This window comes from Chenopodium album, chromosome 17 (assembly GCF_948465745.1).
Source record: "Chenopodium album chromosome 17, dcCheAlbu1.1, whole genome shotgun sequence".
Classification (NCBI taxonomy): Eukaryota; Viridiplantae; Streptophyta; class Magnoliopsida; order Caryophyllales; family Amaranthaceae; genus Chenopodium; species Chenopodium album.
Window position 1 is genome coordinate 44,671,781 of NC_137850.1, and position 13,063 is coordinate 44,684,843.

The 13,063-nt window shown below is 36.1% G+C and overlaps 2 protein-coding genes and 2 pseudogenes across 2 annotated transcripts; 3 read left to right on the plus strand and 1 right to left on the minus strand.

Moving 5' to 3' along the window:
• Window positions 1-754: 754 nt before the first annotated feature.
• On the plus strand, window positions 755-2,711 carry LOC145589117 (S-adenosyl-L-methionine:benzoic acid/salicylic acid carboxyl methyltransferase 3-like; annotated as a pseudogene).
• A 1,271-nt stretch (window positions 2,712-3,982) lies between these two features.
• On the plus strand, window positions 3,983-5,984 carry LOC145589862 (AAA-ATPase At3g50940-like). Its single transcript, XM_081646552.1, has 2 exons — window positions 3,983-5,013; window positions 5,097-5,984. The coding sequence occupies exons 1-2, from the start codon at window positions 4,027-4,029 to the stop codon at window positions 5,541-5,543; spliced, it is 1,434 nt and encodes a 477-aa protein (XP_081502678.1). The 5' UTR covers window positions 3,983-4,026; the 3' UTR covers window positions 5,544-5,984.
• Window positions 5,985-7,060: 1,076 nt separating this feature from the next.
• On the plus strand, window positions 7,061-8,601 carry LOC145588148 (AAA-ATPase At3g50940-like; annotated as a pseudogene).
• A 201-nt stretch (window positions 8,602-8,802) lies between these two features.
• Window positions 8,803-12,517, minus strand: LOC145589861 (bifunctional dihydrofolate reductase-thymidylate synthase 1-like). The gene is made up of 11 exons (XM_081646551.1): window positions 12,368-12,517; window positions 11,669-12,120; window positions 11,199-11,586; window positions 11,068-11,112; window positions 10,781-10,846; window positions 10,048-10,109; window positions 9,884-9,958; window positions 9,628-9,793; window positions 9,430-9,553; window positions 9,230-9,336; window positions 8,803-9,117 (listed from the first exon to the last, which is right to left on the minus strand). Exons 1-11 carry the CDS (start codon window positions 12,437-12,439, stop codon window positions 9,007-9,009), a joined length of 1,668 nt encoding a protein of 555 aa, XP_081502677.1. The 5' UTR covers window positions 12,440-12,517; the 3' UTR covers window positions 8,803-9,006.
• Between the last annotated feature and the right edge of the window lie 546 nt (window positions 12,518-13,063).

The window sequence follows — 13,063 nt, forward strand, 5'->3', positions numbered from 1 at the left end:
CACACACACAGTACATAGTAGTATAGTACCATGTGTGTCGCATACACTCTCACACAGTTATTCTCCTGTTCATTATTATTACCTACATTAATTATTATGTGCAACAAAAAAATATTTTATATCTCACAAATAATACGCTTTTGTTGCACATAATAATTAACGGAGGTAGTATTATTGCGCAAGGGGTTTTATTGTTCTCGGGTTCTACTTTAGATTTTATAACTTACAATAAAATTTCTAAAAACTAATAAAGTAATATGTCTTCCATTTTTTATACTTTGACTAAGAGGAATAAAAGATCACCTTGAGAAAGTAGATGCAATAGTCTACTCCCTAATGTTTGGTAGAATTCTGGTTAGAAACTTAAAAGTTAAAACTAAATAAATAAGAATTTAAATAAATAAAATTGAATTTTAAATAATGTAGAACTTCCTTCTTAACCCTTAAGCTACCAGGGTACCCTAGGTTTATGGGACACTAAATATTGTGAAAGCTTTAATAATAATAAGAGCTTAAAAATGAGAGAAAGAAGATGGATTAGCAGAGACGTGAATCACGCAGCACAACCTTTGCACTTACAGTACCATCACTCAAGTTTTAGGACTAATTTAGTAAGCTTGTAGTATTTGCCTATTTGGTACGCATATATTTACACCTGAATTAGTAATGTAAAGAATATATAAGACACAAAACTTATAAAATTATCATTAATACTATACTTAGACTAGAGTGAAAATAATAGATAGGTGCTCACATGGAAGTAGAGAATGTTCTCCACATGAAGGAGATGGGCAAAGTAGTTATGCAAAGAACTCCTTACTTCAGGTTTGAACATCTCTAATCACCTTTGTAAACGTAAATGGCTTTGAACATCTATAAATACATTCATTTTTTGTTCGGATATAATAGTCACATATACAAATATAACGTGACATATTGAGATACATAAAACGTGTAGAACCTTTTCTGAAACAGCATTCGCTTAATTGAGCCATTTTCATGGGAAAGGGAAACCCAATCATGAGGCGAGTATGAAAATTATTCAAATTTTGTAAAATTTTATTTCCATAAAATCATAAATGTATTGTACTAAAATTTAACACACACATACATGTTCAGTTTACTGTACAGCTACCCCTTTAAGGCCTATTTTTTTCTTGTTTTGTGGAGCAGAGAACCATGATAAACAAGGCGAGGCCGGTACTACAAGAAAGCATAAGAGATCTGTACCATGCCTTACAGCCAGAATGTCTACTGATAGCTGACTTAGGCTGTTCTTCCGGGCCTAACTCGTTGTTGGTAGTCTCAGAAATCATTGATATAATTGATGAGGAACGACAGAAATTTAATCGAAAATCCCCTAAATTTGGAGTATTCCTCAATGATCTCCCAGGGAATGATTTCAATGCTATATTTAACTTGCTCCCAAGCTTTTATCAGAGTCTAAAAGAAGAAAAAGGCACTGATTTCGGACCATGTTCAGTATCAGGAACACCTAAATCATTCTATGGAAGAATTTTTCCTGACCAATTCCTTCACTTTGTACACTCGTCTTACAGTGTTCATTGGCTCTCACAGGTATAACCACGTCGTATACACCATATATACAATACTACTGTAGAATGACCAAAAACAGTAGTCACATTATAGCGAGAAGCATGACATAAAATCCCTTGATGCAGAGCAAGATCTACTACTTCTAGTGCATATGCAAAGAAAATGGATATATTTTCTTCTTGGGATTATACTTCATGTCTTTATTTTCTGCATATACTAGGTACATTATTTCTTAACTTGGATGTGGGATTGCAATGGCAGGTACCAAGAGAATTGGAAAGTAGCATTGGAGAAGCATTGAACAAAGGGAATATATACATAGCAAAAACAAGCCCTCCAGAGATATTACAGGCATACTATGCACAGTTTAAGAGGGACTTCACTCTCTTCTTGAGGTCACGAGCGAAGGAGATGGTACCTGGTGGCCGTATGGTCTTGACTCTGCAGGGTAGCATTCAGAGAAATGACCCTGATTCAATTTGGGAATTGCTTGGCTCTACGATTCAAACTATGGTTCTAGAGGTGACTATGGTCTTATTATTTTCATCCTAAAATACTCCCAAGTTTGCCAATATAACCAAAACGCCAACAAGTTTTTAAATTCTGACTTCTGATGAGGGCGTCAAAATATTATTTACACACATATATATGAACAGATAGATATGAATAAGTTCGGGTAAAAAGTACATACAAATACTAAAGTTCACACTTATATGTTCGTGTCATAATCCACAATTTTATATATGACAACATGAAAGGGTGACTAAATCATTACTTGAGCCATATATAACTCTTCTAGTGTTCTGCAGGGTTTGATTGAACAGGAAAAACTAGACAGATTCAACATGCCATTTTACGCTCCTACAGTGGAAGAGATAAAAAATTTAGTGGAGGCTGAAGGATCATTTTCTGTTAACAAACTTGAAACTTTTACAGTTGATTGGAGCGTTGACACAGACCGAAGCCTCGAAAACCGAGCCAAATTCATTGCCAAGACTATAAGAGCTGTTACAGAACCTCTCCTTACAACTGCATTTAGTGAGGCAGCCATGGATGATTTGTTTCTGAGGTTCAAAACAATAGTCAAGGAACGTATGGCTCGAGAACAAAGTGAATACTTAAATATTGTGGTCTCAGTGACTAAGAGGGATTAAAGTTGGAGTTTTCTAAACCTCAAAACAACTGTTATTCACTTATACATATTGAAAATAATTCTGGTGAAAAGCCTTATCACATGATCTATATTAACGGTCAGAGTTTATTTACAGTGAAGGATACATAGGAGTATAGGACAGATGAAGTTTTATATCAACTGTGCACCTGGATTTATACAAGGATACATTCATCTTTTGTATCTTAATAGGACTTGCATCAAAAATATTGTTCAACTCCCCAATGATAACCGTAATTTTTTTAAATTTTTTTTTTTTTTTTTTCTTTGACGAATGATAACCGTAAATTAATGAATTAATATTTAAAAAAGTTTTATTTTACTATTATAAAGGTCTCATGTGTTGAAGTTAAGGTTTCACAATCAAGAAAGGGTTTTTAATTTTTTATATTAAAAAAAAAAGTTTTAACCCATATTTTGTAAGAATGAACAAGTCTGCAAAACTTACAGTTTAATTTGTAATGAAAGAAAATAACATCCCCATCCCAGCCCACCCATGGGTTAGGGGGGAATTTATTTTTCTTTTTTTTTTAAGGTCTTGTAAATGGTTAATCAAGGATTAAAGATCAAATATGACGTCATAAATGGTTTAAAGTGGAGTCTGGTAGTAAAATCAAAATTTTTAAAATTTTTACGGTATTAATTCACAAGTTTTTTAATTCGTGGTAGTAATTTTCAAAATGACATTAATACGCAGTAGTAATTGGCAAATTTTCCTATTATTTCCAATACTAGTATATTTTTGCACAATTACCCTCATACCTACTTTCAATACAACTATTCTCAATTACAAAATACAAGTACGTAGTATGTACATAACCCAAAACAATTATTTCATACACCAAAATATTTACTGTATTTATTTCCATAGCATATATCTCATTTACCAAACCTACTCCCACTCCACAGCAAATACTACGTAGAAAACATTTTACCTACTCCCACAACATTTTACTCAATGTCGGTTAAAATAACTCAAACATAACTTTAGAAAAAAAAAACAATGGGACACAACAAAGCCCCATCACTTCAGAACTTTCTAATTCAAAGTCAGCAGGGTCAATTCTTAATTTATTACGTGCAGAAAAATCTTATAGGAAATGCCAGTGAAACTACCCAAAATCCACTACTCCCAAAAAGTTCAATTACTCCACACACTAGAGTTGAAATTTCCATTGCGTATCCACTAGAGACGACCGCAATCTCTATTAAAGTAAGCACAATAAGAAAGACCAAATGCAGCACCTTAAAACACTCCTTACCTGATCACAAAAACAAGATCAGAAAAACCTCTCAAAATGTTCAACACTAACATCCAAATGCCTACAGTTAAAACGATCATATCCACTGCTACCTCTGCCGCTGCGGCCGCTATGCTGATACGTAGCATTGCTAGAGACTATGTACCCAATGAATTTCAATACTACATTTCCTATAAAATCAGGGCTCTCTTTGCTTCTTTCTCCTCAGAGGTAACCATAATCATCAGTGAAGTTGATGGAATGGTTAGAAACCAGCTCTTTTATGCTGCAGACCTTTACTTGGGCACCAAACTATCGCCTTTAACCAACAGATTCCGAGCCACCTTGCCTATCAAAGAGATGAATATCCTATTTTCCATGGATAAAAATCAAGAAGTGATTGACATATTCAATGGAGTCAAGCTCACTTGGAAAAAAGTGACTAAACAGGTGAAAACAAAGAGAGCCAACGATGAGATTCAATACTACAACTTGAGCTTTCATAAGAAGCACAAAGACATGGTGTTCACCATCTACTTCCAGCACATCCTAGAACAAGCACAGGTGGTCAGAAAACAGAAAAGGACCCCAAAGCTGCACACACTGGATTCTGATTTAATGCTTAGGAGCCCGGGCACGGTTTGGCAATCGGTAAATCTAGATCACCCGGCAAATTTTGGCACTTTAGCCATGGACATGGAGATGAAGAAGATGATAATGGAGGATTTGGACAGGTTCGTGAAGAGGAAAGACTTCTACAGGAAAGTTGGGAAGGCATGGAAACGCGGCTACTTGCTGTTTGGACCTCCGGGTACAGGAAAGTCTAGCCTGATCGCAGCCATGGCTAATTACCTGAATTTTGATATATATGATCTAGAGTTGACTGATGTTAGGAGAAACTCTGATCTTAGGAGACTACTGATAGGAACAGCTAATAGGTCAATACTCGTGGTGGAAGATATTGACTGCTCTATCGACTTACAGAAGACGATGAAGGAGCGCCAGAAAAACTTTCATGATCCATATTTTCAACAAGGGAATGAGGTAAATTAGTTATTGAAAATTATTCTAAGAGAAATTTTAACGAGTAGCGATCTAGAACTGACATTTTCCTGTTCTATTACTAGGTGACCCTATCAGGCTTGCTTAATTTTATGGACGGGTTATGGTCAAGCTGTGGAGATGAGAGGATCATTGTGTTCACGACGAATCACAAAGACAGATTGGACCCGGCACTCTTGCGACCAGGGCGGATGGATTTGCATATCTACATGTCCTATTGCACTCACTCTGCACTCAGAACACTCTCTACAAATTACCTTGGCATCACAGAGCATCCACTTTTGACGGAAATTGAACAACAGGTGCAGGAAATAAAGGTCACTCCTGCAGAAGTAGCTGAACAGCTGATGAAAAGTGAAGACTCAGAGGAGGCATTGAGAATGCTAATGGATTTCATTACTGAGAAGAAGAAAAGTGACGATCTCAGAAGCACTCAGCAGAATGAGGTAGCAGAAGTTGGAAGTAAGGGGTTGGAAGAGGAGATCAACGAAAGTGTTCAAATACTGAATTAAGAATCTCTCCTTACAACTGCATTTAGTGAGGCAGACATGGACGATTTGTTTCTCAGGTTCAAAATAATGGTCAAGGAACGTATGGCTCGAGAACAAAGTGAATACTCAAATATTGTTGTCTCAGTGACAGAGAGATTAAAGTCGCAGTTTCCTCAACCTCAGAACAACTATTATACACTTAAACATATTGCTAGATTGCTTAGATTGTTAAGGAAAAGAAATCTGGTGAAAAGCCTTATTACATGATATATGTGAACGGTCATAGTTTAATTACAGTGAAGATACATCAGAGTTTATACAATGTATTAATGCAGTATATTTTTTTTTTTGTTGAATAATTATACAATGTAGTACTACGTATGTAGTAGTAGGACTGTAGGACAGATCAAGTTTTTATATCAATCATGCACCTGGATGTACAAGGATATGACCAAACCTCAACCCTCATGGATTTTTTAGTCCGGTATTTGCAAGTCACACTTTGAGAGTGGGGAGGAAAGGGTAAGGGATCCCCACTCTCAAAGTGTCTCTAGTGAGGATTAAACCCTCAACTTCAAGGTTTGGAAGGTACAATCCTTACCATTAGACCAAGCTTAGCTTGGTATGTACAAGGATATATTGCAGTCATATACAAGGATACCTTTATCTTTTGTACTTGTATTAATAGGACTTATATCAATAATATTGTTAAACTCCCAAAAAAAAACTGTGATTAAACAAATAAAAATAAAAAACATAACAGCTTCATTTTAGGCCAGCACATTTTAAATCTCATGTGTTGGTAAGAGTAATATGGAGTACTCCGTCGAAAGTTAAGATTTTACCATGAACGAAGAAGAGTTTTTGAAGTACATAAGAATAGTTGCTTTGGGATCATGTAAATATTTGAAAATAGGAATAATGTTTTTACACACTTACTCTAGTATTTACCTACTTTTAATGCAACTATTCTTATTTAGTAAATATAGAGCAAGTATTTACATAATCCCAAAGCAACTATTCTCATTCAATAAAATATTTACCTATTCTCAAAAGCATATATTCCAATTTATCAAAATATTTGCCTACTCCCAAGATAAATACTCCAAGAATTCTCATTTTACATACTTCCAAAACATTTAAATTTTACGTAACTTTAGAAAAGAAACAGAGGAAGACATCGAAGCATCATCACTTCTGTGTTCTGTGAGTCTAAAATAAAATAAAATAAAAAAACAAAAAAAGCATCATCACTTCTGATTCTGAACTTTCAATTTATAGTCAGCACTCAGCAGGGTCAATTATTAATTTATTACGTGCAGAAAAAGCTTATAGGAACTGACAGTGAAACACTGAAACTACCCAAAATCCACTACTCCCAATTTCCCAAAAAGTTCAATTACTCCATACTAAAATTCAAAATTTCCATTGCATATCCACATTCTCTATTTAAGTAAACACAGTAGGAAAGACCAAATGCAGCACCTTAAAACACTCCATACCTGATTTCTAAAACAAGATCAGAAAAACCTCTCAAAATGTTCAACACCAACATCCAAATGCCTACTGTTAAAACGATAATCTCCACAGCTACCTCTGCCGCTGCGGCCGCTATGCTGATACGTAGCATTGCTAGAGACAACGTACCCATTGAATTTCAAGACTACATTTCCAATAAAATCAGGGCTCTCTTTGCTTCTATCTCCTCAGAGGTAACCATAATCATCAGTGAAGTTGATGGAATGGTTAAAAACCAGCTTTTTTATGCTGCAGACCTTTACTTGGGCACCAAACTCTCTGCATTTATACACAGGTTCCGAGCCATCTTGCCTATCAAAGAGTCGAATATCCAATTTTCCATGGATAAAAATCAAGAAGTGATTGACATATTCAATGGAGTCAAGCTTACTTGGAAAAAAGTGACTAAACAGGTGCAAACAAAGAGATTCATCGATGAGAATCATGAGATCCAATATTACAACTTGAGATTTCATAAGAAGCACAAAGATATGGTGTTCACCACCTACTTCCTGCACATTCTAGAACAAGCACAGGTGATCAAAAAACAGAAAAAGACCCCAAAGCTGCACACACTGGATTCTGAATTAATGCATATGACCACGGGGACGGTTTGGCAATCTGTAAATCTAGATCACCCAGCAAATTTTGGCACTTTAGCCATGGACATGGAGATGAAGAAGATGATAATGGAGGATTTGGACAGGTTTGTGAAGAGGAAAGACTTCTACAGGAAAGTTGGGAAAGCATGGAAGCGCGGCTACTTGCTCTTTGGACCTCCGGGTACAGGAAAGCCTAGTCTGATCGCAGCCATGGCTAATTATCTAAATTTTGATATATATGATCTAGAGTTGACTGATATTAGGAGAAACTCTGACCTTAGGAGACTACTGATAGCAACAGCTAATAGATCGATACTCGTGGTGGAAGACATTGACTGCTTTATCGACTTACAGAAGAAGATGAAGGCACGCCAGAGAAACTTTCAAGATTCATATTCTCAACAAGGGAATGAGGTAGTTATTGAAAATTATTCTAAGAGAAATTTTGATGAGTAATGATCTAGAACTGACATTTTTCTGTTCTACAACCTAGATGACCTTATCAGGCTTGCTTAATTTTATGGACGGGTTATGGTCAAGCTGTGGAGATGAGAGGCTCATTGTGTTCACAACGAACCACAAAGACAGACTTGATCCAGCACTCTTGCGACCAGGAAGGATGGATTTGCATATCCACATGTCCTATTGCACCCAATCTGCACTCAGAATACTCTCTTCAAATTACCTTGGCATCACAGAACACCTACTTTTGACGGAAATTGAACAACAGGTGCAGGAAACAAAAGGTCACCCCTGCAGAAGTAGGTGAACAGCTGATGAAAAGTGAAAATTCAGAGGAGGCACTGAGAATGCTAATGAATTTCATTGCTGAGAAAAAGAAAAGTGAGGATCTCAGAAGCACTCAGCAGAAAGAGGTAGCAGAAGTGGAAAGTAAGGAGTTTGAAGAGGAGATCAAGGAAAGTGTTCAAATACTGAATTAGGAATCATATGTTCCAGATAGTACACAATGCTATGACCCCCTAAGGAAATGTAATGGTAGTATGGGACTTACATCTTGCAATAATTATCTAGTGTATTAAATTTACAACTTCTATAAAGGATGTTTAGAGCTTCAAATCTTGGTTACCTTTTCTATTCATTAATCGTGTATCAACATTCTATATTATTCCTATACTATATTGCCAAATGAATGCAAAATATTAGATTAAGTAAAATCAAGGATCAACAACACAAAAACTCAGACACTCAGAACAGTAAATACATAAAACATATTGTAGCGACTTGAATACCTGATCAATAAATAGGCAACTGTATACATGATTTTGAAAAGGCAACATGATAACATTATTTCAATTAATCAATGGCTAATATTAACATCACAGACTCACAGTCAAGAGTGAACTTTAAACTGCCATCTTCATTTCAATTTTCTGGTGAGGATCATAACCCACAAGCTCGAAATCAGTTGCTACAAAAGAATCTATATTCTTCTTCTGAGTGTTGATCTTCAAAGCCTGTTAAAATACAAACATTAGATTTCATTTGGAGAGAGAAACCCAATAGCCTAAAAAAGAAAAGGTAACTATCTTATATCAAATCAAAGCTAGCTACATCACTAATGCTTACAGGAAAAGGTTTAGGAAGGTTCTGTAATTGTTCTTGCAAAGGCGCAATATGGTTGCGATAAACATGAGTATCTCCAATGACATGAATGAAATCCCCAGGAATAAGATCTGCAATGAAGAAAATTTTGTTAAGAATATACATCCAAAATCAACGACTAGCCTGAGCAAAGGATAGATAAAAGTAGCTGCAAATATGCTTACCACAGACATGAGCAATCATACACGTCAATAGAGCGTAAGACGCAATATTAAAGGGAACCCCCAAGCCCATGTCTGCTGACCGCTGGTACATTTGACAAGATAGCTCACCATTTGCTACATAGAACTGTAACAAAGAAAGTAAGCACCAAAGAAATAAAAGAATACATAAAAGCAAATAACTTGAATCTCAACAAATACCTGAGAAAACATGTGGCATGGAGGCAATGCCATTAATTTAAGATCAGAAGGATTCCAAGCTGAGAGGATGATACGCCTGTCATCTGGCTTATTCTTAATCTTGTGTATAACATCTAACAACTGATCAAATCCTTGCCCAGTGTAGTCAGCATGCATGCTGGTATATCTGTAGAAGTAAAAAGTAGACATAAGAACTAACATCTGGCTTCTTCATGTCAAGCAACATATAAAAATCTCTCGAACATTATGGATCAACCTAGCACCAAAGTGCCGCCACTGGAATCCATATACAGGTCCTAAGTCTCCCTCTTCCCTGTCTGGTAGACCAATGCTGCAACAGGAACGGATGCATGTCAAGGCATATATGCAAAACAATAACATATAACCAGACAAAATTTGAGCTGCAATTTTTTGGTTAACCTATCAAGATAAATTCTGGATGCATTTCCATCCCAAATATGTATGCCTTTCTCTTGCAGAACCTGAAAAAACGAAAACACTTGTTAGACACTTACACCTTGAATTTCAGTTATCAAACCCAAAGGTCATTAAAACCATTATTAGTATAGACACTTGACGGAAGGAAGATAGTTATTTACTACGTACAAGATAGTGAATCTTATATGCAAGTTTATATATTCCTCTTAACCAGGATATAATATGTATTCATAGATGAATAGTCCATCATGCTTGAGCAAACTCTTCTGCATTCACTCTGGTGATTTATTGTGCCTTTCTTTTCTATTATCCATTTCAGCATCTGAAATCTGAATGCCTAAATTGATAAGGGTATGGCAACAGTCCACTGTTGTGAAGTGAAATTTACATTTAACAATTCACTGAAAGCTAGGTCTGAAATAGAATTCAAAATTGCCCCTCAATAGAAGGTCTACCATGCAAAGCATCAAAAACTCAGAGGTTGCATCAAGGCAGGCTTGGAAAATTAGCTCATACTCCGTAGCATTAAAAACAGACTAAGCAGTTCATGGTAATTTCCACAAAAAAGTAGCATTATGTCTCGAAGGCATCTTCAGCCTAGTGTGAATCTCAGATAAGTATTAGATTAACAGCAAGGAAGCAGCAACTTCATTAAAAAGAAAGCAATTTTGAATCAACAAAAAAAAAAATGATTCTCAGAGTTTGTATACAATACCTTGGCATTTGTGGAACCACTAATAAACCACAATAGTTTCTCTACAACACCTCGCCAAAATACCCTCTGTAATTTCAAATGATAAAGATACTTGTCAGTATATATAGCTTAAGAGTTCGAATAGATTTTTTCCACAACTAGCATCCAGTATTCACCATATTATTTATCCTAGTCTATATGTATGATCATATCAACAAGCCGTTTCAGGAAAACATAAATAGCTAAAATCCTCAAAATAAATCATAAAGAGAAGCAATAAGCTGGAAACTTGATTAGAAATTACATGCCTTGGTAGTAAGAAGTGGGAAACTCTTGCGCAGATTGAACCGCATCTGCAGGCAAAAACCATCAAATCGATAACTAAAGACCAAAACAAAAACAAAATACGAACTTAATATAAACAAACAGTTTGATGTACCTGACAACCAAATTTTGATAGGGTCCCAGTCCCTGTCCTATCATCCTTGAGATTCCCACTTGACAGGATCTCTTGAACTAGCTTAAGGTACAAATACTCCTGATGTCTATCAATTACCATTTGAGGCAGGAAGGAGAAGTCCTGTACCTCAAACTTACTAGATAGTGCTTTGGCAGTATTGATATGTGTACCAATATCAGCCGCAGTCCTTCTCACACGGACATATGTAACGAAAGAGTGTCGTATATTGTTCTCAACCAAAGGAAAAGACGTATACCAAGGCTGAAACAAAGAATTATCCACAGGGGGCATAAATGTGTCACACTCTATATCGGTCTCAATCTCAGTAATATGGATCGCATCGCAAGCTGGAGCATTGAGCGCCTCCCTACATACAAAAAGCATTAAACCCTTTATGCAAAAGATACATTCCTACTCAATATTCATGGAAACACAATATAAATGCCAACCTCAAGATCTGACCACCGCCAATGACAAACACCCTCTCAATCAAAAGATCATACGGGCGCATTCCCAACAACTCCAAAGCAGAATTGATGCTTCCACAAGTCACAGCATCATCCAAACTTCCAACATCATAATCTCGAGAATGAGTGAGAACAACGTTAAGTCTACCGGGCAAAGGCCGATTCTTACGAGGAATACTCTCCCATGTCTTTCTCCCCATTATAACAGCATTCTTTTTCTCAGCATTAGAAGTTTGCAAAGTAATATCCTTAAAAAATTTAAGGTCAGAAGGCAATTTCCATGGCAATTTCCCATCTTTCCCAATACCCATTTCCTTAGTTGCCGCAACAACTACTTGGTATCCCCTTCTCAAATCAATTTTATCATTGCTTGTTCCATTACTAACGTTTCTAATCTCACTAGCCATCGAAACGGCACAAAAATCGAGAAATTTCTGCAATAGAAAAACATTTTTTTACAGAAATCCGATATGATGTAACCATTTCACTCTACGAAATTGAAATTATTCACAAAGAAAAATAATTCAACATGAAATTAAGCAGTAATGAAGCAAATTTCATGAATTAGATACTGTAATAAAACAATGTTAACAAAAAAATTAAAAATTTAGGGTTTAAGCATGAAACAATATGGAGTACAATTGATGTTATTAGAAAAATCAGATCGAAAGAGAAGCTTACCGATCGTAATCTGATAGAAGAGATCGAATTAATTGATTGAATCGCAGCAGCAATTTTTGGAAAGTAGGACATGAAAATATGGTGAAGAAAGAAGTGAGGTTTAGAGGAAGAAAGGGCGCGCAAATTCGCGCCAAATTACATGTTTTAGACTTTTATGTGATTGGATATTAGATCTATCTATCGAGTCAATTCAGGTAAACGGTTCACTTTTGGGTTGGGTTTATCAATTTCGGGTTATAATGGGTCGGGTTTTAAAGGTTTAAAATTAACAACGAGTCGGTTCGGATTGGTTTTGAAAATTATCGGGTCGGTTTGGTTTGGTTATATTTATTGCGGTTTCTATTCGGATCGGGTCTTAATCGGATCGGGTAGTAATCGGTTCGAGTCATAATCAGTTTGAATTGAACTGGGTCGGTTTGAAAACAGGTTTTGCCAGTTATAGCGGGTTTCGGTTCAAAATAGATCCAGACTTAATCGGATCGGGTTGTTATCGATTCGGGTCATAATCAGTTTGGGTTGAACTGGGTTGGTTGGAAAACGGGTTTCAGTTTGAAAACAGATCGGGTTAAATTGGTTTTGGTCATTATCGGTTCAGTTCATAATCGGTCTGGGTTGAAATATGTCAGTTTGAAAACAGGTTTCGGCTCAAAACTGATTAGGTAAATCAGGCCGTGTCAGTATCGATTTAGGTCATAA